This window comes from Nothoprocta perdicaria, unplaced genomic scaffold (genome assembly GCF_003342845.1).
Source record: "Nothoprocta perdicaria isolate Ctin4 unplaced genomic scaffold, notPer1 scaffold_12, whole genome shotgun sequence".
Classification (NCBI taxonomy): Eukaryota; Metazoa; Chordata; class Aves; order Tinamiformes; family Tinamidae; genus Nothoprocta; species Nothoprocta perdicaria.
The window spans coordinates 7140309-7161401 of NW_020454316.1; the positions used below are offsets into that span (position 1 = coordinate 7140309).

At 42.4% G+C, this 21093-nt stretch overlaps 1 protein-coding gene across 1 annotated transcript in view; it reads left to right on the top strand.

The window, feature by feature from the left end:
• Positions 1–16907, top strand: part of PDILT (protein disulfide isomerase like, testis expressed) — a 23377-nt gene extending 6470 nt beyond the window's left edge. Inside the window, exons 2-11 of the mRNA XM_026053954.1 lie at positions 2468–2674; positions 5514–5647; positions 7829–7966; positions 8666–8776; positions 9892–10017; positions 10970–11167; positions 12142–12262; positions 13180–13361; positions 15519–15608; positions 16836–16907. Of these exons, the coding sequence (XP_025909739.1) occupies positions 2468–2674; positions 5514–5647; positions 7829–7966; positions 8666–8776; positions 9892–10017; positions 10970–11167; positions 12142–12262; positions 13180–13361; positions 15519–15608; positions 16836–16907 (1379 nt within the window). The remainder of the gene's footprint in view (positions 1–2467; positions 2675–5513; positions 5648–7828; positions 7967–8665; positions 8777–9891; positions 10018–10969; positions 11168–12141; positions 12263–13179; positions 13362–15518; positions 15609–16835) is intronic.
• Positions 16908–21093: the final 4186 nt, after the last annotated feature.

Here is a 21093-nt window from a genome sequence, read left to right on the forward strand (position 1 = left end):
TCTAGCAGAGACACAGAGCATATGTCATTTAAGTAGGTGTGTCTTACACATGCGTATTTTATTGAATACTTTGAATAAGCAGCCAAACTCTAGAATAATTCTCAGTATTTGCAGAGCGGAAGATCTTAAAAGTACACTGCAAACTGCAAACATTAGATTAGCTCAGTTTAAAAGTAGAGAGGTTGACACGGGAGATTATGGGCTGTGTTTGGCACTGGGAAAGAGACTGGGAACTCATTCAAGGTCACTTATGAAGGTTTGCAACTGAAGCAAGATTAACATCCTGCTTTTCTGAATTCCACTCTAACATGTTAAACACAAAACTGTCCTTCCATTCAAGAGCCCTCCGCAGAGAAAATTATACATCTGTAGAGAAACTGTAAAAGCAGCCTACGCAGTGCAAGATGAAAAGTGGTTCTGCTGAAATTATTCCCTGGCCATGAAGAAGCTAGCAGTTAGGAAATCAGCATTTAGCCTGACAACAGGCAGACTCACTGCCTGCAGGAATCACTAGCCCAACAACACAGGCTGCAGGATGAATATGGAGGCCAGCAGCAAAAAACTATCTCGTTGTACTTTTGTGTACATGAAGAATGCTTCATGAAGAACACTTCAGGGCTGTTAAAACACATTTATGTATTAGCAAAAGTCATCCCTTCMCATATTTCAATGTATTTTAGTTTAGTAAGTTGCACTATGAAAAAATAGCAGTAGCTTATGCAGCTTATTAGTAAGTTCTAAAGAAACAGTCCCCTAAACTGTAAGATTTCTGATTCTTTTCCTGCTTTCACACATTTATTCAACGTGACTTTAAATAAAATACACTGCGACTCTGACTGGGTGTCTAAGGTCAAGGTAATGATATCTGACGATAGTGCCTGGATCTCGATCTTTGTGCAGTCAAGCTCAAAGTTCCTCAGAGCAGCAGGCAGGACTTGTTTCTCACAGCTGTTTTACACTGCCTAGAACAAGAGTACTAGTAGTTTGAGCTATAAAAACTACTAGTTTTGACAGCTTGATCAAAAATCTGTATTTCAGCTCATCAGGCTTTACTTTGAATGTGTATGTGATTTCGTATTATGTCATGTTCTCTGGTTGAAAACTGACAAAATTTGAGTTGCTGACATATGACACGGGCAGAATATAAAAAGGGTGTTTAAATCTTCAGATATGCAAGCTTTCCCACACACCAGGAAGCAGAAAATGTGTCAGCCCTCCCACCCCATCTCTCTTTTGCGGAATGAGGGTGCATCTAAGATTTGCTCTGCATGATCATTAGAGGGAGGTGTTCACGCAGCAGTGTCTAAAATAAGAGAAATTTCAGAAATCAAGAGAGATGGTGAAAAGCACAACCATAATTCTTCAGTGTGGGGCTTCCCCTTACAAAGGCAACATGCCAGTACTCTCTGTCTGTGGCTACAGAAATGGCACCTGAGGCAGGACCTTCTCCCCCTGCCAAGATTGTTTTTTTTTATTGATTGGTTGCAGATCAATTTTTATCAAAAAAAAAAAAAAAAAGGAAAAAAAAAGGAAAACGAACAAACAAACAAACAGTGAAAATTCAAGAGGATACTCAAAGTCATTTTTAACTCTGTAGTTCCATGGCTCTTTTTTCCCCATACCTGAGGCAAGGGATTCGAGATGTTCTCAGATGCTGGATAATTTATTTCATCTCAAACTCTCTCCATCAGCTGACAAAATGTTTCTTGGGAGGTTTGTGTCTGTTTTGCAAAGGCCACCTCACAAAACTGCAGTGAGGCAAAGGGCTAGTGAATTTAATGCTGGTTGCAAGAGAAGGGTCAAAAACGCTATCTAGGGGGGAAAAAAAAARRRRRRAAAAAAAATGCTGTAAATTATCCTCCACTTATTTACAAGCAAAATAAAACTACTAACAATTAAGACAKTTTCCTATTATTAAATACAAGACCATTACTAAAGCTGATAGCATTTTAAAGGCCCCTGCCAGCTGCGGCAGAGTGCAGCAGTGTATGAAGGAGGGTGTTCCACCACCTCAGTGTGTCTGCCCTCGTTTCCATTTGATAATTACCAGGTTTAATCGTGCTTGGATTTCTCCTCATCTCCAAGGGCAGTCATTACATTTTGGAGAAGGAGGCATCCCCTTCTCCCAGYTTCAAACCAGGAGCAGGACTGGGTCCACAAATGTTAACTCTGAACATCTAAGCACGCAAGTTGTGCTTCATTCCTGCAACTCTGCCCCTTCACGGAATTCTGGAGTGAGAGATCATTMTTAAAACAAACTATTTGGAATTAAAATATTTCAGAGGAAAACAGATCTTAAGAATATCAGTCAATCAATATAAAGAAGTAAAAAGTAAGGATAGTTTCTCAGTTATATCAGAGTCATAAACTTACTCAACCCTTCTAGCTATTACCTGACACAATTTCCACTAGCAAACTCCACATTGCAGACTTTCTAACCCATTCTCTCTTGGTTGACCCTTTTCAGATGTTTCTTTATCTCAACTATCTCAGAATTTGTCCGACGAATTTACTAAGGCTGCCCAACAACTTAGAAAAGAAGCTCCAAGAATTCAATTTGGCAAAATCGATGTCACAGACCAACACGATTTGAGAAAAGAATTTAATATCCAGCAATTTCCTACTGTGAAGCTTTTTGTGGATGGCAGCAGGAAAGACCCCATTGACTGCAAAGGTAAACTGTCTTGTGCACTGATGGGGACATATAATTACAGAGAGTATGAACTTCTTGTACTGCTCACAGGCAACAGGTAAAYGCTCAGACAAGGAATACGCAAGCTGCCAAACTRATTTTGTGCATGACATTAAACGTATGATTTCTCTTGTATTCTTAAAAGAAGTTGGATTGGAATTCACCTTCCAAGTTTATCGCTGAATATGCTTCCCTATGTGTAATTCACACAGTTGACCAAATTCATTGCTGACATAATTCCACCGAGCACACAGAAGTACTCCAGTGAGAGGCTTCAGCACCATTTGCTCAAATAAACACAAATACTTTTATTAGCTCACTGCAACTGCATGGATAGCGTCTCTACAGAAGTCGACAGGAGAAACGTTCTGTACTGTAGCAATGAATTTGGAAGACAGGGCGTCCCTAGTGTGCAGGTTACATTTCTAAACTAAAGAATTTTGCAATTAGCCATCAAATGGAGCTCATATGTGACTCAGAAAAAAAAAATAGGCAAAGACCACAATAATGGAATATAGCTAACCTGAACAATTCGTGAAATCCAGAGCTTTTCTCTCACTGAAAATTTGTACATGTAAGGTCTCTCCCTCTCCCTCTCTCTCCCTAATGAAGAACTTTTACTGAGTTGCCCAGAAACGGCTACTTGGGCAAGTATCTGTTCATGGTATCTACACAGAGTTGGCTCACAAGTTTCATGCAACACCCTTCACAAAAACTCAAGTTTGACTCCTGAGCCTGAACACCACAAAGACGGCTCTGATTTTGCTAACTGCTGAGTTCCCTGTGGCTGCTGCTGCTGCAAGCTCATCTAAAGCATTCTAGCAACTTCTCCTGGCATATCGGCTAMTGAATTTCTCATCAAGGTCCTACCTAGATTTATGCAAAGCACAGCTGCTGTACCAGCGCCACTGAAGGCCTGATTTGCCCTGTTGACCATTTATTAGAAGTGCTGATACATGTGAACGAAAGGCACCCAGTTTGAACCTCTGATTAAATCTATAGGGCTGACAAGAACATCTTTTAGACGGGTAAACTTGACAGATATGCTTGTGAGAAACAGTGCATGCAGAGTCCTATAACACAGCATGCTCCCAGTCATATTTCAGCAGAAAACTGACATTTAATGGACACATTAACAAGGTGTAAGAAGTAAAGAAACTCTTTTCTGTTCTATGATTTGCCCAAGACAGTACTTAGTGTCCAGAGCACAGCATCACCAGTAATGGCTTCACTCTTTTTTTGTTCACTAGTAAATTAATATGTGCAAGATAAAATTTCACCTATCAAGCATAATTTTGAAACCATCCAGACCTGGAAACTGAAAATGCAGAGTAATCACTCTGTGAGTTATACAAAACCTTTAAATATCAGTATAAAAGAAACATTAGACATTGCTTAAATTAAGAAATCCACTCAAATATTTGATGGATCATTCTAAATGGTTGTCCTGGCATGGACATATAACACTAATGCCAAATCCTAGGCTTTGTAAAAATCATCACTTATACCTCCAAGGTCTGAATTTGGCCCCTGAAATCTTAACTACAGGCTGTTTAAAGTAATTCAGTAGAAGAATTAAGCAAATATGTGCTGAGGGGTTTTACTGCTGACATGTAAGTTCCAAGAGTCGATTCTCCATTTAAGCAGCAGAAGTCAAACACTGTTTGGCCACTAGATACTGCTCTGTGCTTGACTGTGCAGCCTACCCATTGCTCAGCAGATGCCGCCTACTTGGCCGCAATAAAATGTCTTTTGAACCAGTTGCAGTGAAGGCTGCTGCAAAATGACATGACAGCAGTAAAATAAATTAGTGTGACTCAGTCCTGATCTTGTCATATTGCTAAATTGCACAGCATCAGGACTTGTATCTTTGATAACCCACCTGTACTGCACATCTTGACTCCAGCACTGCGTGGCATACAGGCACATACATTTTCATATACAATTTTTGTAACCCTTTGCTGGACTCCTGCTCTACTTGAACAAAGATGTCATAAACACAGAAATGAAAGGGCTACCTTAAGGCTGAGATTTTCAGCTGTTGAGCATCAATTCATGTGACCAAATGATCTGAAAACACCATAGCTATAAGCCATTTTAAAGAAATCCCAGAGTCCTATCCCTCCTGCAAGCTTGAAGAAAATCTGCCAAATACAAAAGACCAACTGTAAACTCAGTAAAACTGGCAGCTGTAATTTGGGACCCAAAAGAYGGAAAAAATAAACAAGAATTAAAGGACATCTTTGACAGTTTTCAGCTTCAATTCTCATATCTAAACTAAAACGTGAGGCTGCAACACTAGAGGAATTTAACGTCTCAGTACCTATCAGATCCCTTCTGCAGCAGCAAAGAAACRGTTTTGACACCTAATTTAATTGAATAGACAGTTCAATAAACTCTGCGATTGGTCTGAAGTCATTTTGGATTAAACATCAGGTCAGTAGATCTTTATGCCTTATTGTGYCTTGGATTCGCTTGTGGGACACACGGAATCTGAAAGAACTGGTTTTCTACTTGTCCAAGTTTCTTTCTATTTTCCACCGAATTATTAAAAATACTGTAATATGTAAAGATCCCAAAACACGGTGCTGATCCATCAATGATTTTCTAGCATCAGAAGAATGGTGACTAGATGGTGGTTAGGACCTCAGTATGAATGTGGATGCCCAAGTCCACCTTGAATGAACTGAGACCTCTGCTCTCAGGAGTCCAAGCCAGTTTGCACTCAGCATCCTCCTGCCCCTCCACTGCTTCTGCACTGATTGCTTAGAAATCTGTATGYGATTTTGATGATTGTTTTAACTCCTTTCTCCTTCCAAAGGAGTCAGAGAGGCCTCCACCTTTATTACGTGGGTGAAAAGAAGAACAGGACCTAGCACTGTGCTAATCAACTCTACTGCCCAAGCTGAAGTCATGATAAACACTGAAGACTTGGCAGTGATTGGCTTTTTTAAGGTAATTCACAGGATGGAACTCAAATGGTTGATTTAATTTCTGATTTTGGGATATACTGTTTGCTACTGCTATCAAAACCCAAATACACCGAAGACCTAGAGTTAGCCTACAAAACTAGGCCATCTATCTTTTTTTAAAAAAACATTTCATTAGATACAATTATTTGTATCTACATTTTGGCACTTGCAGATAAGCAGCCCAGGCAGAGGTGAGAACCTCTCACCTCACTCTGTTGCACTTTTCACRAACAGGTACCCAGGCCCAGACACCTTCTACCCTCTTGTCAGCAGCGTTTCCAGTGCCCTGGTCAGAACAAACTCCTGTGTCCTCATTGGAAAGGTTCCTGCCAAACCACCTCAAATTTGGGATCTGTTGGGAATAGGGCAGAGCTATAGACTTGCCTACCCTAAGTTTATTCCATCCTTTCCTTTCAAGAGACTTACTTCCTTGCTGCTCTGACAAATACATTGTTATTGAGCTCTCCACGGGCAAAAGAYTGTGATCCTTGCCCAGAGAACAACCTCACCCCAAAATCTAGGTTGGCTAATTTCTATTCAAAGACAGAAACTGTAGGCATGAACAGTTGCAGGGTGTTCTGGTGAAGCAATGGTACCTTCCTGCTTAGTGCCATAAAAAAGCAGTAAATATTATCTAATATGTTGAGTGCCTTTCTTCCTCTTTTCACTTGATGATTTAAAAAGCTTAAGAGAAAGGAAGGGGAGCTGGAACAGAATCTCATAAATATGATGCAAACTGTGTTTTTTGCTGTCTCGCCAGCTAAGAGATCTGCATGGATAGGAAATCATAACAAAATATATTGTGTCTGATCCTCATGCCGCTCCTTCTCAGGCAAACTCCCACTGATTTCCAGAGGAGAATAAGATTCTAGGGATTTGGGGCTGATGATATAGAGCAAAAGTCAAACGGCACAGAGTAAATACTAGCTGTCATGGCACGCAGGCAGAAGCCTGTAAAACAGAAATGATTCCCTTGAAGGTCCTTGAAACCTTTAAAATCTGAAACACTCTATCAATGGTTTTTCTAAACTGAGGAAGAATCTGGTATCTTTCTGCCTAGCTTCTGTCACAATGTCTGGCTTGTAGTTGAACTGATAAGATCCCATATAYCCTGGCTACAGGCAAGAGTCCAGGTTTTACGGAAAACAGGATTCACTAGCAAATTGCTCCAGAGTAATGGAGCTGGTGAACACATGCAGTGTAACAGGGCAAATGGTGAAAATGCTGAGCCTGCCTGCAGCAGCTTGGGTAGGAAGGCAGGTTCCCAGTCCTGGGCTGGACTGTGAAGCCCTCAGTGAAGCTGGAGAGCTCTCTGACCCGAGCTGACAGCAGGTAGTGCCTGCAGAGGTGACCGGTGGGACTCTGATTTCCTCTGGGGGCTGAAGTGACCGTGAGCGAGGTCACACCAGCAACTAATGGGCAGAAACCAACAAGACACGATTCAAGTAAATACAACCTTGAATTTGGCCTCCTATTAGCCACAGCCTCTCAAAAAACAAGTGCCAGAATGTTTTGGGAGGTCTCAGCATATAAATTACTATTCATTTAGCATGAAATAATAGCCTGATTAAATCAAATCTGGAAGAGCTGCTGCCTTTCATCATGCTTATTTTCATTTTGTTYGAGGGCAGACAGCAGAGCGAGCACTTGGCAGATGTGAGAGCAGAGGTGCATGCCCCAGGGAGCACTCYGAGTGTTACACGCATCAGTTGGGTGCCCTTACAGGCAGATCCCCCTCATCCATCGCATCCTGCCCCGGTATCAGTGCCCTGCTCTGGTGCTGCCTGGCCACAGCGGGGAGCAGCTGCTGCCGGGGTCCATCCCCAGCTGCAGATACCTGCACGGAGCGCAGAAACTCTGGGGAAGTGCAAGGCAGAGGAGATCAGGGGAGGGAGCAGGCTGGGACCATGCAGAACCTCTGCTGCCTTGGCCCAGCAGGCACCAGCTGGAAGGGAGAACGTGCTAGGGCTGGCACAGCTTTCCTCCTGCCTGCTCTGAGCTGAGGATCTCCCCTTGAAGGCAATCATGAAAAACTACAGACACTTTATACTCTGCTCAGGACCTTGCAAAGCCTTTAGGGGCTGCCTCACTGTGCCACTCGCTCCCTCACATCCTAGCAGGGTGAAGGACACTGGTCTTTCTAAAACACTGTTTCTGGGACTAGGAACTTCATGGCGACAGTGTGGATGTTTTCTGTGAGACAGCCAAAGAGGTGCCGGAGATGCCTTTTGGGATGACCACCAGCGAGGAWGTCTGCGCCAGCTACGCCATCCAGAAGAGCACTCTGGTTGTGTTCAAGAAGGTAGGAGCGCTAAGTGCAACAGCAGCTTAAGATTGCTGCAATTTTTCACGTTAAATAATTCCCTAGTTGCAAATCACTCAGTTTACCATAATAAATACTGTATTTACAGACAAGAGTGGGATAAAAAGCAGCCATAAGAGAACTGATACTTTCAAATCTGGCTGCCCACACTCAGGTTTCCAATTTACATTTAGGAATCTGGATAAAACAGCTTGACTATATAACGTACCAGTTATATATAGGTGCTACTAGGTTCAGGAAGCTGTGCGGATTTTCACCTCTTTCCCTTGGTGCCTCTTTCTGGTCAGGAATCTTCTTTTCTTCCAAGTCATGTCAAAACAGCCCAACAATAAGAACAAAACCAGTCAGAAGTAGCACCCAAACTTAGGCAACAAAAGCGGTCAGACCAAGGACATCCTGAGCGAAGACTCAGGACATGTCATAGATAGTATATCTAGGCAGAGAAGAGATCTTTCAGGATGTTAAGATTACTAAGCAGATTGAAAGTCAGCTATATATTGAATTTTAGCTATAATCTTGTTCTGTGACCTAGCTGTGACATTTATTTTACAAGAGACAGAACTTGGTGAAGATCATAAAAAAGCAAATCAGAGAATAACAACACCTTAGAGTAAAGACTATGTTTGCTCCTACTGTTGATAAAACTACAAACTTGCAAAACTTTACTCTTTATCCTAGGGAAAGCCTGTGCATAACGAAGTGCTTGAGGACAGCAGCCCAAACAAACTGGATCTAACAAGATTAATCAAAACCTTTACCTTGGATTTAGTCACTGAATATAATCTTGAGGTACGTTTGTTTCACTTTGTTAACAAAAGCCACATTTCATAAATGAATCTATGAGAAAGTCCTCTTGATTTCTTGTTTGTAGGCTACAAGACTGCTATAGGCAGTGTGTACCTATATCTGCATGTATATGCACCTTGGCAAGTCAGGATCTGGAACAGAATTGGTTAACACATATCATATTTTATATGCTATTTTCCCTTTGCTACAAACTTTCAATTGCACCTTTATAACAGAAAGGAGAATTAATTACAGAAGAAATGAAGGAGGTGATAGGAAATGAACAAAAAAATAGCCAAATAAAAAACCTTAATAGAATTCAGGGGAAGAAGAGGGTGATCCTGCCTCCTGCTTATACTAAGAGCCATTACCTCAGAGCAATGACCCTTCAGCAGAGGAGCACAAGATCTCAAAAATAAAGAACCTGCAAAGCCCACTGAGGGCTCAGGCTGCTGCTGCAAAACAGAGATGGGGGTTGGAAGGTCCGACCCTACCTGGCTCCAACCCTTCCACTACCACACAGCAACCCTGGTCTTTGTCCCTTGGGCCAAGATAAGGAAGGGCACAATTGTCAGTAACCACTGGTAATGCAGCCAGAAGAGGAAAAACGTGGATGTGGCTCCTTGCTACTTCCCCATAGCCTCTGATCATGGAGGAGGATGACAGAAAAGACAGGTCTGTGCAGGGAAGGAGATGTGGGCTGCTGATGCCACACAGCGAGTGAAGCCAGTGCCCCCCACCCGCTCTGGTTACTGCTGCAGGGCCTCTCAACATAAAACCACCATTTACATTCAGCACATCTTTAGTATTAATTCTTCAGCACGTGTTACACAGGAGGTCAACTAGAATGGTCCCTTCGAACTTTAAAATCTACGAATAATGATGATTTTTTTTTTCCTGGAACAGAGCAAACATTCAGCGGCTGCTGATTTTTCTCACTTTATCTTCTTTAAACAATGCAAAAAAAAACTAAGGGTTATGGAAATGATTGGGAACTACCTCGGTCTTGAAAAGGAAAATTTGCCATACCAGAAGTGAATGACAGTGATGCTCTGAGCATCTGGTTGACTGCTGCGCTCACAAAGAGCGGAGCAGATGTTGCCTCTTTTGTTTCCCAGACATCTGTGAAGATTTTTGATGTCCCTGTTGAAAGTCACATCCTGCTGTTTGCCCCAAAGAGCTCRCAAGCGTTCGACACGACTTACGAGGACTACAAGTCTGCTGCTGCGGAATTTAGAGGAAAGGTTTGTAGCGCAGAGCCTTGCTTTGCAAATACCAACTGCCAAACTATCAACTGCAAAACACTTAGCAGGACAGCTGGTAAACGCACATTGCTGTCAGTCTGTCTCTAACACTACCAAACCATTTAAAAATAATCTTTAGCAAAGGATACGGAAAATTCAAAAAATAAACTTCACTGCAAGATGTCTCTTTAAAACATAAAGATCAAAAACAAAACAAAAAACTAATTCTAGCTGCTCCTTATTTTACATACATGACTTTCCAGGATCAACTTCCAATCACAGACATTTTTAGCAAAGTTCTGAGAATTTCTGTAATCACCAGGAGATGCCATGAGGATCTCAGTGCAACCACTGCCCAAATTAAGAGCTGAAACCAGTTACAAAACCTGAAGAGACCTGTGATAGCCTTCTGCCCACAGCACAGAGGTGTATCCACACCCATGGCCTGGCACAGGTGGTCACTCACAGAGATACTTCAGCTTCCATCTTCAGTCATTATGGGGCTACTCCTGCTCCAGGAACACCAAGGGCTGCAGAATGCTAATTCATCTTATAACAGACCACTCAGCTTTAGTATTTGTAAAGATATCTGTATTAGAAGCATTTCAATTCTTTTGTTCTGCTAAGTTCTACTATTGCAGGCAATAAAAGTTTTGCAGGGTAATTTAGATGTCTTAGCAAAATTAATTTAATAGAAGATAGCAAAGCAATGTGAAAGCGCAGAGGGAAACCGACTCCATCCCTTTCACTCGCTTTAGCGTTTGTTATGAGCTGGGACCAAGGTGCAATAAAAGTCCACAAAGCTGCTGGTTGGGCTCACACCCAAAACTGGCTCCYCAGGATTTCTTCCATTTGAGGCTCAAGCCCAAGCATCGTTAAGCTCCAAGCATGATGCCTTGTTCTAAAGGACTGAAGGACTGAAGCGGATGTTCAATTGCTTCTTTATTACCAGATAATGTTTGTCTTTGTGGATACTAATGAAACAAGGAACGGACGAGTTTTTGAGTATTTTCGCATCACTCAAGCTGATGTTCCTGCAGTGAGAATCCTCAATTTGACAAGTGATGCAAAATATAAAATGCCTGCAGATGAGGTGACTGTGGAGAACTTAAGACATTTTTGCCAGAGCTACCTAGATGGAACAGCAAAGGTATGTCCATTATTAATGAGGTGTATCTTCATACCAGTTAAAATACTAGCAAACCTGAAAAGCTGAAGCATCCCTTAAATTACAAAAACACTGTTGTTCTTATCATCAGTCTAAGAATTTACACTTGCATTAATATATTCATCTTCACTTGCTGACAGACCAACTACAAAGTTGGACTACAAAGTTTCCCAGTCCCTGCATGCAAATTCAGAATAATCATTTATGGCCAAATATTTTAGCTGATTTCAGCTGCCATATTTTACCGGCTTAAAATTTCTCCGTGCCTCAATCTTTCCGATCATACAATGGAGATACTACTTCTCCTTCCCAGCTGGGAGAGATGAAGATTCATGACTGATCTCAAATGGTTCTGAGGCTGCAGAAAGGTCCAGTAATATAGAAAACTGACAGTTTCAAACTTGAAAAAGATTTGGCATTTGTTGCAAATGAGATCAAACTTAACTTCGTGATTCCTAGCACTTCTTGTCATTGAGTCAATTTTAACAGGGGGTATTATTTCCTATTGAAAATACAGCATTTATTGTCATAATTAGGTGTCACCCTCTATTCCYATGTGAAAACTATATGAAAATGTGTTGCTTAATCAGTGCTTCTCAGCGTGATTTACTTTAGTTTCCATAACAAGCAGRAGTGCTCAACCTGATAGCAGGTGGCATCCAGGAAGTCCAAGCAGTAGATCCTGACTTTGGCCAAGGGAGAGGAGGAGGGGAGAAGAGTTGGGGATGTCTCCATCTCTTCTCCAACAGGAGCTGCGTGAGCTCCCGCTCCCAGACAAGCTCCCACGGGGAATATGCTCTTTCTTCTGTTGCACTGCAGACGTAAAAGCAAAGATAGAGATAGTCAAAGCAATGATGGGCTTCAGTTAGAGAAATATCTGATCAGCCCCACATTAACCAGGAGTTGTTTCTCACTGCTCCCTTCACTTTCACAGCTGTGTTTCTGTTTCTGATTAGCTACATCTCTCTAGTGAGGAAATTCCAGAAGACTGGGACAAGTTGCCTGTCAAAGTCCTTGTTGGGAAGAATTTCAACAGGATTGTCTTCAACGAGACCATGACCGTGTTTGTAATGTTCTGTAAGGGTCTTTAGTGTATTCAGATACTAAATTGCTTCAATGTGATCATCTGAATGTGAAAAAAGAAAGCCCAACCTTCCACACCAAACTAAAYCTTGTACTTTACAGAAGTCCAACCTAATGATTTTTTGTTAAGGAAAGCAATAAAGAAAAGGCCTGTGTTGTATCAATGGAAACACTATTGTGCTTCTGCTGACTTAAGATTGCACTGAATAACAGTAGATCCCCAAGTAAATATTTGCCAAGATAATATCAAATCTCAATGTTGAGAGACRATGTGAAATTAGAATTTCATGCTGTACAAAGGGACATTACAACATGCTGTACAGACTGAGTCAGGCTGCTTCCAAGGCAGCGTACACGTGTTGTATGGCTACAGCACTCTAGGACTAAACGCCAAAGAGGAGCAAAGAGGAGTTTAGCAAATAACTCCTCCTCTCTCCCTCTATCTGCAATGCAATATCATTTGCCCCTTCCCAGCAACAAACCACTGCCCTTTTCCATAGCAGACAGTAGCAGCAGTAGCAGCYTTGGCCTTAGTTACTTCAGCACAGAAAAACATGCAGCATGAAAATAGACAACTAGCTGTTCTGCCCTGACTCAAGGACTTTCATTTGGGCTGTAGGGCACTGGTCTCTAGCAAAATCCCTTGCCAAGGGCTGTGTGTTCAGCCCTGCAAAGACAGGCTGGGCAGGGCTACGGCAGTGCTGCTACCCGCGACGCCAGGGAAGAGGCTGCTGATCACCACGGAGAGCTGGGTTAGGGCATGAAACTCTGGAAGGTTCAATGGTTTCAAGTAAAGACCGGCCACAGCTGAAATCTAAAACCCCATGAATTTTCTTGGGCTAAATGGGTCCCAGTAATTGCACAGCAATATGCTCTTCTGCCAGATTGTGTGTTCTGGTTTTAAATCGCAGATGCCCCCTGGTCCCACGCCTGCACAARACTCCTGCCAATCTGGGATAAACTGGCAGAGCAATATGAAAGCCGCAGGGACGTAATGATTGCCAAGATAGACGTCACGGCAAACGACATCCTGTCCATCGTGCTGGATCACTATCCATTCTTCCGACTGTTTCCTGCGGGGCTGGAACACCAGGTGAGAGCTGACGAGGGGACGCAGAGACAGAGCCGCACAGGCAGAGGGGATGTGTGTATGGGCAAGGCGCAGAGGACAYGCACCTGAGATAGGAGCCTTCAATACAAGGAGACTTTATTCCTCATCCATTCACACATGATATAGGAGCCTTCCATACAAGGAGACTTCATTCCTCATCCATTCAACCTCGGATTCCTTGCTGCCAAGAACCTGAGCCAAGGATACACCCTTTAACCCTTCTTATGCGTGAGGCTGTGGAAAAAGCTGATTTATTATTTACTAACCTGGACTTASAACGTGCATTCTGCTGATCCACTTAACTCTCTTGGGTTCTAGCAATAATCTTAAGTTCGCTTAAGAGCGAACTTAGAGACACTCTCCTGATAACCAGTGTCTTTGTTCTTTGAAACATGTGTCTCCTCACAAAATTACTCTCTGTTCATGCTTTCCAGAGCAGGAGGGACTGCAACAGCAGAGTGATACCCCATTTGAGAGATTATACCCTCTAAACTGCTACAGAAATTAAAATCTGGAACTTTCCCTCTTGCACTTATGCCAATGATTTAATTTCATTCCAATATCACAGGAATGCGTCAATATTGAATAAATATTTGTTGCCAAGACTAATCATTTTTGGAATATGCTGCTTAATACATCAGCCATGTTACAGCACGTTCAGAAAATGTTGCTGAAAAGAGACAAAGAAAAGTATGAGACAAAGAGCTACAGTCTCCATCTCTGTGGATGATCTGATTAAAAAWTACCAGATCTGAAGCCAAAAAATATTAATTCTAAGATATTGTTATAATGAAGAYATTACTAAACTTTTCATACTTCTTCTTAGTCCCAAACTTCAATTAAACTCCAAGACATTCGTCCATTACCGCATTTAATCTTTTAGGGAGATATTTTGCTCTTGGATATGCATGCAYAGCTCCTAATAACCTCAACTGCAGTCCTGCATAATCACACACTGCTTAGGCTTTATGCAGAAGAGCAGAGACCTATTATATGCTCCTAAAAATTGTCAGTTTGTCCAAAAAAAAAAGTAACAAGTTTCATTAAACAGTAAAGGATTGTTTTATGCTTGTAACGACCCCAAAATCAGAGAGTGTGCACTGCAATGCCAAGTTCTTCCCTGCACGGTCCCTTTTTACACCAGCTCCCTGTGTTTCGCAGATTCCACCCTGCACTCGAGCCCCAGCACAGGTGTCTTACAGGCATCCATAGTGGCYGATCTAGGTGCTTTGCCCTTCTTCCTTACTGCTCTGTATGAGCAGCTGGCCACAGGAATATTTCCTTAGCACAGACAGCCAGAAATGACCATAGACACACTCAGGCCATTAACACACAGCCACTGTGCCACCCAGGCATCAGTTAAGCATATACATATAAAATTAGCAGAAGTTGAGGACACAAAGTCCTCCCCAAGTCAGGAGTACACAGGCAACTCTAGCCCGTGCCAAGGGGCAGAGTTCTACCACACTTGGCACTGTACAGGCACTGCGCTAAAACTACCATCCCGACTGCCTTCTTCTGCCATGAAGGAAGGACAAGAAGGAGCTTGGAGCCAAAGAGTTAAGCTGGTATGCTCTGAAGGAAGAAAAAGAAAAAGAACAAGAAATATATAGAGACCAGTAATAACACCTGGTGCAACTTGGATTTCACACAAGCTTTTCTAGCCCTCGGTGCTTTGCTGATTTTGGAAACACACAAAGATAGGAACTTTCCAATACTCTCTCCTCATGCTTCTTATTGGTGAAGAACCAAGGATGTACTCAATGTTGGGGCAGAAGCAGCAGGCCTCAGTAGCAACGTTTAAAAATACACATATAAAAGACCCTGAAGTCAGTCACTGATAGGATGCAGGAGCTGTATTATATAATAATGACTGATAGGAATGCAGGAGCTGTATTATATAATAATGGTTCTGGTTTTACTACAAGTCTTCCTTCTTAGAGATGCATTTGTTTACGCTTTACGCTTGAGATTCTGATAACTGTGGAACTTTCTGCATCTCTGCCCTAGTCTTGTGAGCTGCACACAGGAGTCCAGACTTGGGTGAATCTACAGATTTGAGATCCCTCAACTGATTTATGGYGTGACTTCAGGCACTTGGTGCAGACAGTTAAATATTAATCTTCAAACATTTTTCAGGTGGTGGCTTATGCTGGGGAACATACCTTGAAGGCATTTTCTGAATTCTTAGAAGAGCAAAGCAAGACAAAAACAGAAACAAGAGAGAAGGTAAGAGCTGGATGTCCACGTCAACCGGTCTGCTGTGCAGTCCAAGGCAGGTTCACACCTTGTGTAGATAGACCCAAGCTGGCTTGCAACGTGGCCCAGTGGCGTGGGCTTCACCCTCATGCCTGGGCTGCTCCTACCAGCCCTCAGCGAGCCACAAGCTGCCAGCTCGGCTGACCCCATGTGCAGCCTGGTCCCCCAYGCAGCCCTGTCGCCATCACACAAAAGCTGCTCTCACGTTACCAACGCATTGACAGCTGCTTGGCACCTGGAAGATGACAGGCAAGACCTGGCCAGCGTTTCAGCTGGTGAAGCGGAAGCCTCAGCTTCTTCAAACACTGTCCCCACTCTAGTCAATCTGCTTCTCACTCCTTTTTCAGTGTAATTCACCCCAGAAACCCATCAGCTGCCCCAGATCAGCCTCTCTTATTTCCTTCCTGACTTTCAGTGAAGCAAGACCTCTACTATACATGCCCAACACGATGAAGTTCCGTACAAAGCACTAAGCAGCAGGGCAACAAAAAAGATCTTTAGGAGATCTTGTTCCCCCAGCATGACAAGCATGGGCCGGGCTGCCTGGGAAGGAGGAAGTAAATCCACAAGGCAGCGATAGTTAGCACTAATAGCACTAATACTGCATTTTCAACTAGCAGGAAAACTGTCAGTGAGTGTGAAGGCTTTGATTCACTCCTGACTTCATTGCTCAGATGGGTGGTTACAGATGGAGGGAGATGACTAAACTCATACTGGGAAACTGCAATGAATGATGAGACATCCCACCAGCCACCTTCCAAACTGGCCCAGAGAGATGTAATGTGAGGCCTTTTGCAGCACAGAACATGGTATGAAAATGCCCTTTTGGGAGTAATTCTTTGTCCTGTTCTCAAGGCATTCACAAACAGAATAAATAAGCAGGCAGCTTCATTTTAGGTTATCTAGGAAAAAAAAAATCTTTTTCCTATCAGCTTAAAGTTCTTAAAACTTCAGAGAGCCTCATCTAAACCCCCTCATAAAACATGAAACAAACAAGTGAAAACAAAACACTTAGGTAATAGCAGCATTTCTGACCCCATTAACATGTCCTCAAGTTCCTCAACTGAAAAGATGACTATCTACATTTCTCACAGTCTTAAAAAAAGTTTGGAAAGTGAAGAATTACTGAAGAGATTTTCTTTTTTGCGATTGTCAGTAAAATAAGCAGTTTTGCTCTCGCCTATGCTTTCTTGGAAGGATCCTTCAGGAGGAATCAAAGAGGATCTTAGCCAGAAAGAGAACATCGTAACACAGAAAACAGAGCTCTAAGAGTACAGAGAAAAGAGGATCCAAGGGTTCTGGAGAATCCTTCCTGGCAGGAGAGGCTGAATTATCTCAAGTGAAAAGAGCGCTGAATCAAAAAATAAAAGAATTAAAATATCAATGACTTCTGTTCTGAATGCAACTTTGCTGACGGTTTTACTGGGACCAGCTATCACATAAATAGTGACAAAATTATTATTCATTTTCCTCCTCAAAAAACCTTTATTATCAATGTAACTGTTCTCACAGGATAAAGAGATCAAGGTACAAAACTGTTCTTCTTGAACAAAATCTGCAGCAGATTTGCTCCCAAATGCATGAGACACCCCAAGAGACATACGTTGTGTCCGAGGCAGGTATGAGCACAGCTAACACCAGGTCTACCATGATCTTACAAACAAGCAACTGCACCGAGGGCTGTGCCAAAGCGACACCAGTTTTAGGTTAAGTGGTCTAAGCTTCTCCATCCTATGGGCCCAGAGGGATTCAAGGTGCTCCCCCTCGCAGCACATCCTGCGACCCAGCTCATGGATGGGCAGTGACCTAGGGCAAGACTGGCCAAACTGTCAGCTTTGGCATGCTCTGCTTTCCTCATCTGACCATTATACAAGGCAACAGATTCAAACACTCAATTCAATCATCTTTTTATCCTCAAATTCTTTGGCAAAATGATTTCATTTCTTACRTATTAAAACTCATTAAAATTAGCAATATCTAAAACTGGAAACTGTGGTAGAGCTGAGAGATCTAGCCCACTCCTCCACTTGTAATTGTGAACCACAGTTGAGCTGTTACTAAACCCCTTCTTTGCAAATGCCACATACTATTTAATTCTCATGTTTTTAGGACAGTGAGTTTGTGATAAAACTGCAGTACAGTAATAAGTGAAAATTCAGTTTGACTTGCAAGTGGCAACAGGAACAGATGGGATCCCAGATACCAGGGTCCTGGTTTTGCAGCAATCAACTTACGTTTGCTACCAGCAGCAACTCCCACTCCAACTGGAACGGCCACTGATAACAGGAGGCATTTCTCAGCATTCCTGCTAAATGGACTTTATTTTTAAAACATCACACAGAAACAGTGACTTGTTGACTGAAGCCGGAAATGTGCCAACATTGCATCTATTACACAACATGCAAGAAGTCCGTAAATTCTCTTTTGGAGATCAAATTCAAGTTTTCTGGGACACGGCCTATGGGGCCTTGCATAAAGTAACCCTGATCACTACTGGCGTTTGGAAGTATCATTGCCATTCCTTTAACAAACAGGAGCCCTCATTCGATATCATAGGAAATTAGATTAAAAAGAGAATGAGATGGAAATCCCAAAGAGAGGGCAGGGTCAGCATGCTGTCCTTCTGCTGCTTGCTACATTATGAAATTTGAATGGCAAGCACTACCACCAATACATTTTGAACATCTAACTAACACACAAGCTATAATTGCTTAATTAGCTTCCCTACAGGAAAAAAAAAAGCCATCTACAGCACCAGTCTATGTGGCAGATGGGCTTACCATTCAAGGTAATGAAATAAAAATTAATTTTCACTGCTCCTACTCACTGTATATGAGACTCGGCCCTCATACAGCTATCTAACCCATTACCAGATGCAGCATTTCACATTAATGAAAATATGAGCCATCTTGGCTACTGATTTTCTCATTTCTATTCCAGGCACTTTGAGATGTCCAGGACAAGGGGCTGAGCACAGAGCCACACGTCATGCCCTGACACATGTTCTGGCCAAACACGAGCAAGAAACCTATCTTAAAGACTCACAAAAGTCTCCCCGTGAGGTTTGCCCTCCTAGGGTGGGAAGTCTGCCTCATTCCTGGCAGGGCTGGATTCTCTCAGCCCTAAGATGAGTTGAGTTCAACTATGGCAAGAGCCCAGTCCCAGGCAGATGACTTTCACATGGGCTTCATTTTTCTATCTGACTCAAATCGATTTCAAAACATTTACTAGAAACTAAGGTAGAGAAATATGAAATATTTTAACCAAATGCAATTAACCTACTGACCAACATCCCACAACATGCCAAATTATTTTAGTTTAACATGTGAAGCTCTCCAGAGCAGCTCCCCAACTGGCACCACCATAATTGAGCCCTAAATTCCCAAAATCTGAGCCCTAAATACCACTTACTCTTGGACACCACACCATACACTTACCACTTGGACACCACACAGCAAACCTGAGCAAGTGCGGAATCATCTTCTTGCCTTCTCCAGCAAGCAGAACCTTGCGGAGCTTCACTGGAGCTCTCCTAGGCAAATACAAGTTGCCAACTGCAACCACTAAATAATGAATATTAATAAAGCATTTAAAGTGGGATCTTATTGAAAAGCACTCTTGCCAGCACAGCTGGCAAGGGTTCCCTTGATCAAACACTGCTTCCTTGCCAAGTACAACATAGGTAGAATTCTAATTAGCCATCAGAGACACAATAATACACGTATGTACAAATACCACTGAAAAAGTGTGAGCTTTTCAAAGCCTGCATTTAATAAACCGAAATAATAGGTGAATTCTATCTAGAATTCCCTTCTCTGGCCTTGCTGCTTTCTGAATACACGCTGGTTATTTCTTGTCACGCACACAGTGTGTGAACAGCCYTGGACACTGCTCCCGAGCTAAACGGGCACCCAAAGGCTTCCAGCCTCCACAGCATGTCAGCTATGGGGTCAGAAAACCAGCTCTTCAAGGCCAGTAATGGATGTAAGCAAGTCACTAGTCCCAAAGGTGGCTAAATATTAGTTAACTATCATTTCACTTTACTTAAGACTAGCAACAAAAAGCTGGGAAGAACTGAAAGGCTACCACCATGAACATGCTGATGCGAGGAGAGGAGGGATACTGGAAATCCTTCATCTGCCCAGCTGGAACCCCTGCACAGAGACGCCTATTGCACAAAAGTCAATGCGAGTGTTCCCAGAGAGATCACATCAGCGCAGAAATGTGAAGGATTTGCTGCCTTAGGAACCAAAGGGTTTCATACCAGACAGAGATGCAGGGAATGTGAATAGTAATTGGARATACATGAGAAGAACATCTCTTCGGAAGAGGAAATGCCCTCATTTTCAAAGCTTCTGTAATCCCAAATCTCCTCCTCCAGCCGACCACAGCTGCAGTGACTGAATTTCAAGGAGTAACAAAMCTAGATAAACAAACGTACACTCCCTTGGGAGCAGCCACAATACTTTGCAAAATCTGTTTATTCCTTTGAGTTTGTTCCTAGCAATTTATTCAAGCCAGGTACAGCAATATACTTCAGTCATCTGCTCAGAGAAGATAATAAGGCCATATGATTTAGGGAAAAAAAAATTAAATCATGCTGAGCGGTGGACAACAGAAACTGAAGGCAATTATTCGGCAAAAGATTTGAAAGAGGCAGAGAGACAAAAAATGTGCAATGCAAATGACTGAACTGGGGAGCAAAATGGTAGCAAGGATCAAACCAACTCCCAGGAAACCAGACAGCTGATTTCTTCCCCAGCAAAGCCCAACTGTACGACTCCGACTGCTCTGTTGATGCCACCTGCTGGTAAACCAAAAAATCTTACTTGACATGTTGGCTCCTTGAGGGACTTATCAACCTTGGGAAGAAAAGTGGGAGCATCCACAACCAAAGAGCATCATCTTTGGGAGAGAAAAGATCTCACAGGCCATGAAATCAACCCATGGGCCCCAGTCTGATGAACGTATTTTCATTAAACAAAGTACCTAATGAAGATCCACCGGATCCTTCACATTCACTTCTTGATGATTTTAATATTCCCGTTGTAAAAGACTTTAAAAGCTACATTTCCTCTCTGCAAGAGGCAACAAGGGCAATATGGATGTGCTACAGCTTTACAGTTGCTTTGTGTCATGGAAATGAGAGGCAGAGTTTGTGTTTTCCCTGCACGAATCAGCTTTATTTTTTTGTACACAAACACTACTAATTACTGTTTCTTCATTTCTGAATATCAGAAAAATTATCTATATTTAGTGGACTGAATATAACATTAGCAGTAGCTTAAGACTTTAGAGCAAGCATGACCCAAAGAGCATCTTGTTTAGGAGAATCCAGTATTYCTCAAAGCTCAACACTACCAACTCATTTGCTTAGAGAGAGAAGAGAATGAATTTGATTAAAATCTCTACCATTCTTTCAAGTTTATAGGTTCTCAGCATGAGTCATAAGAGA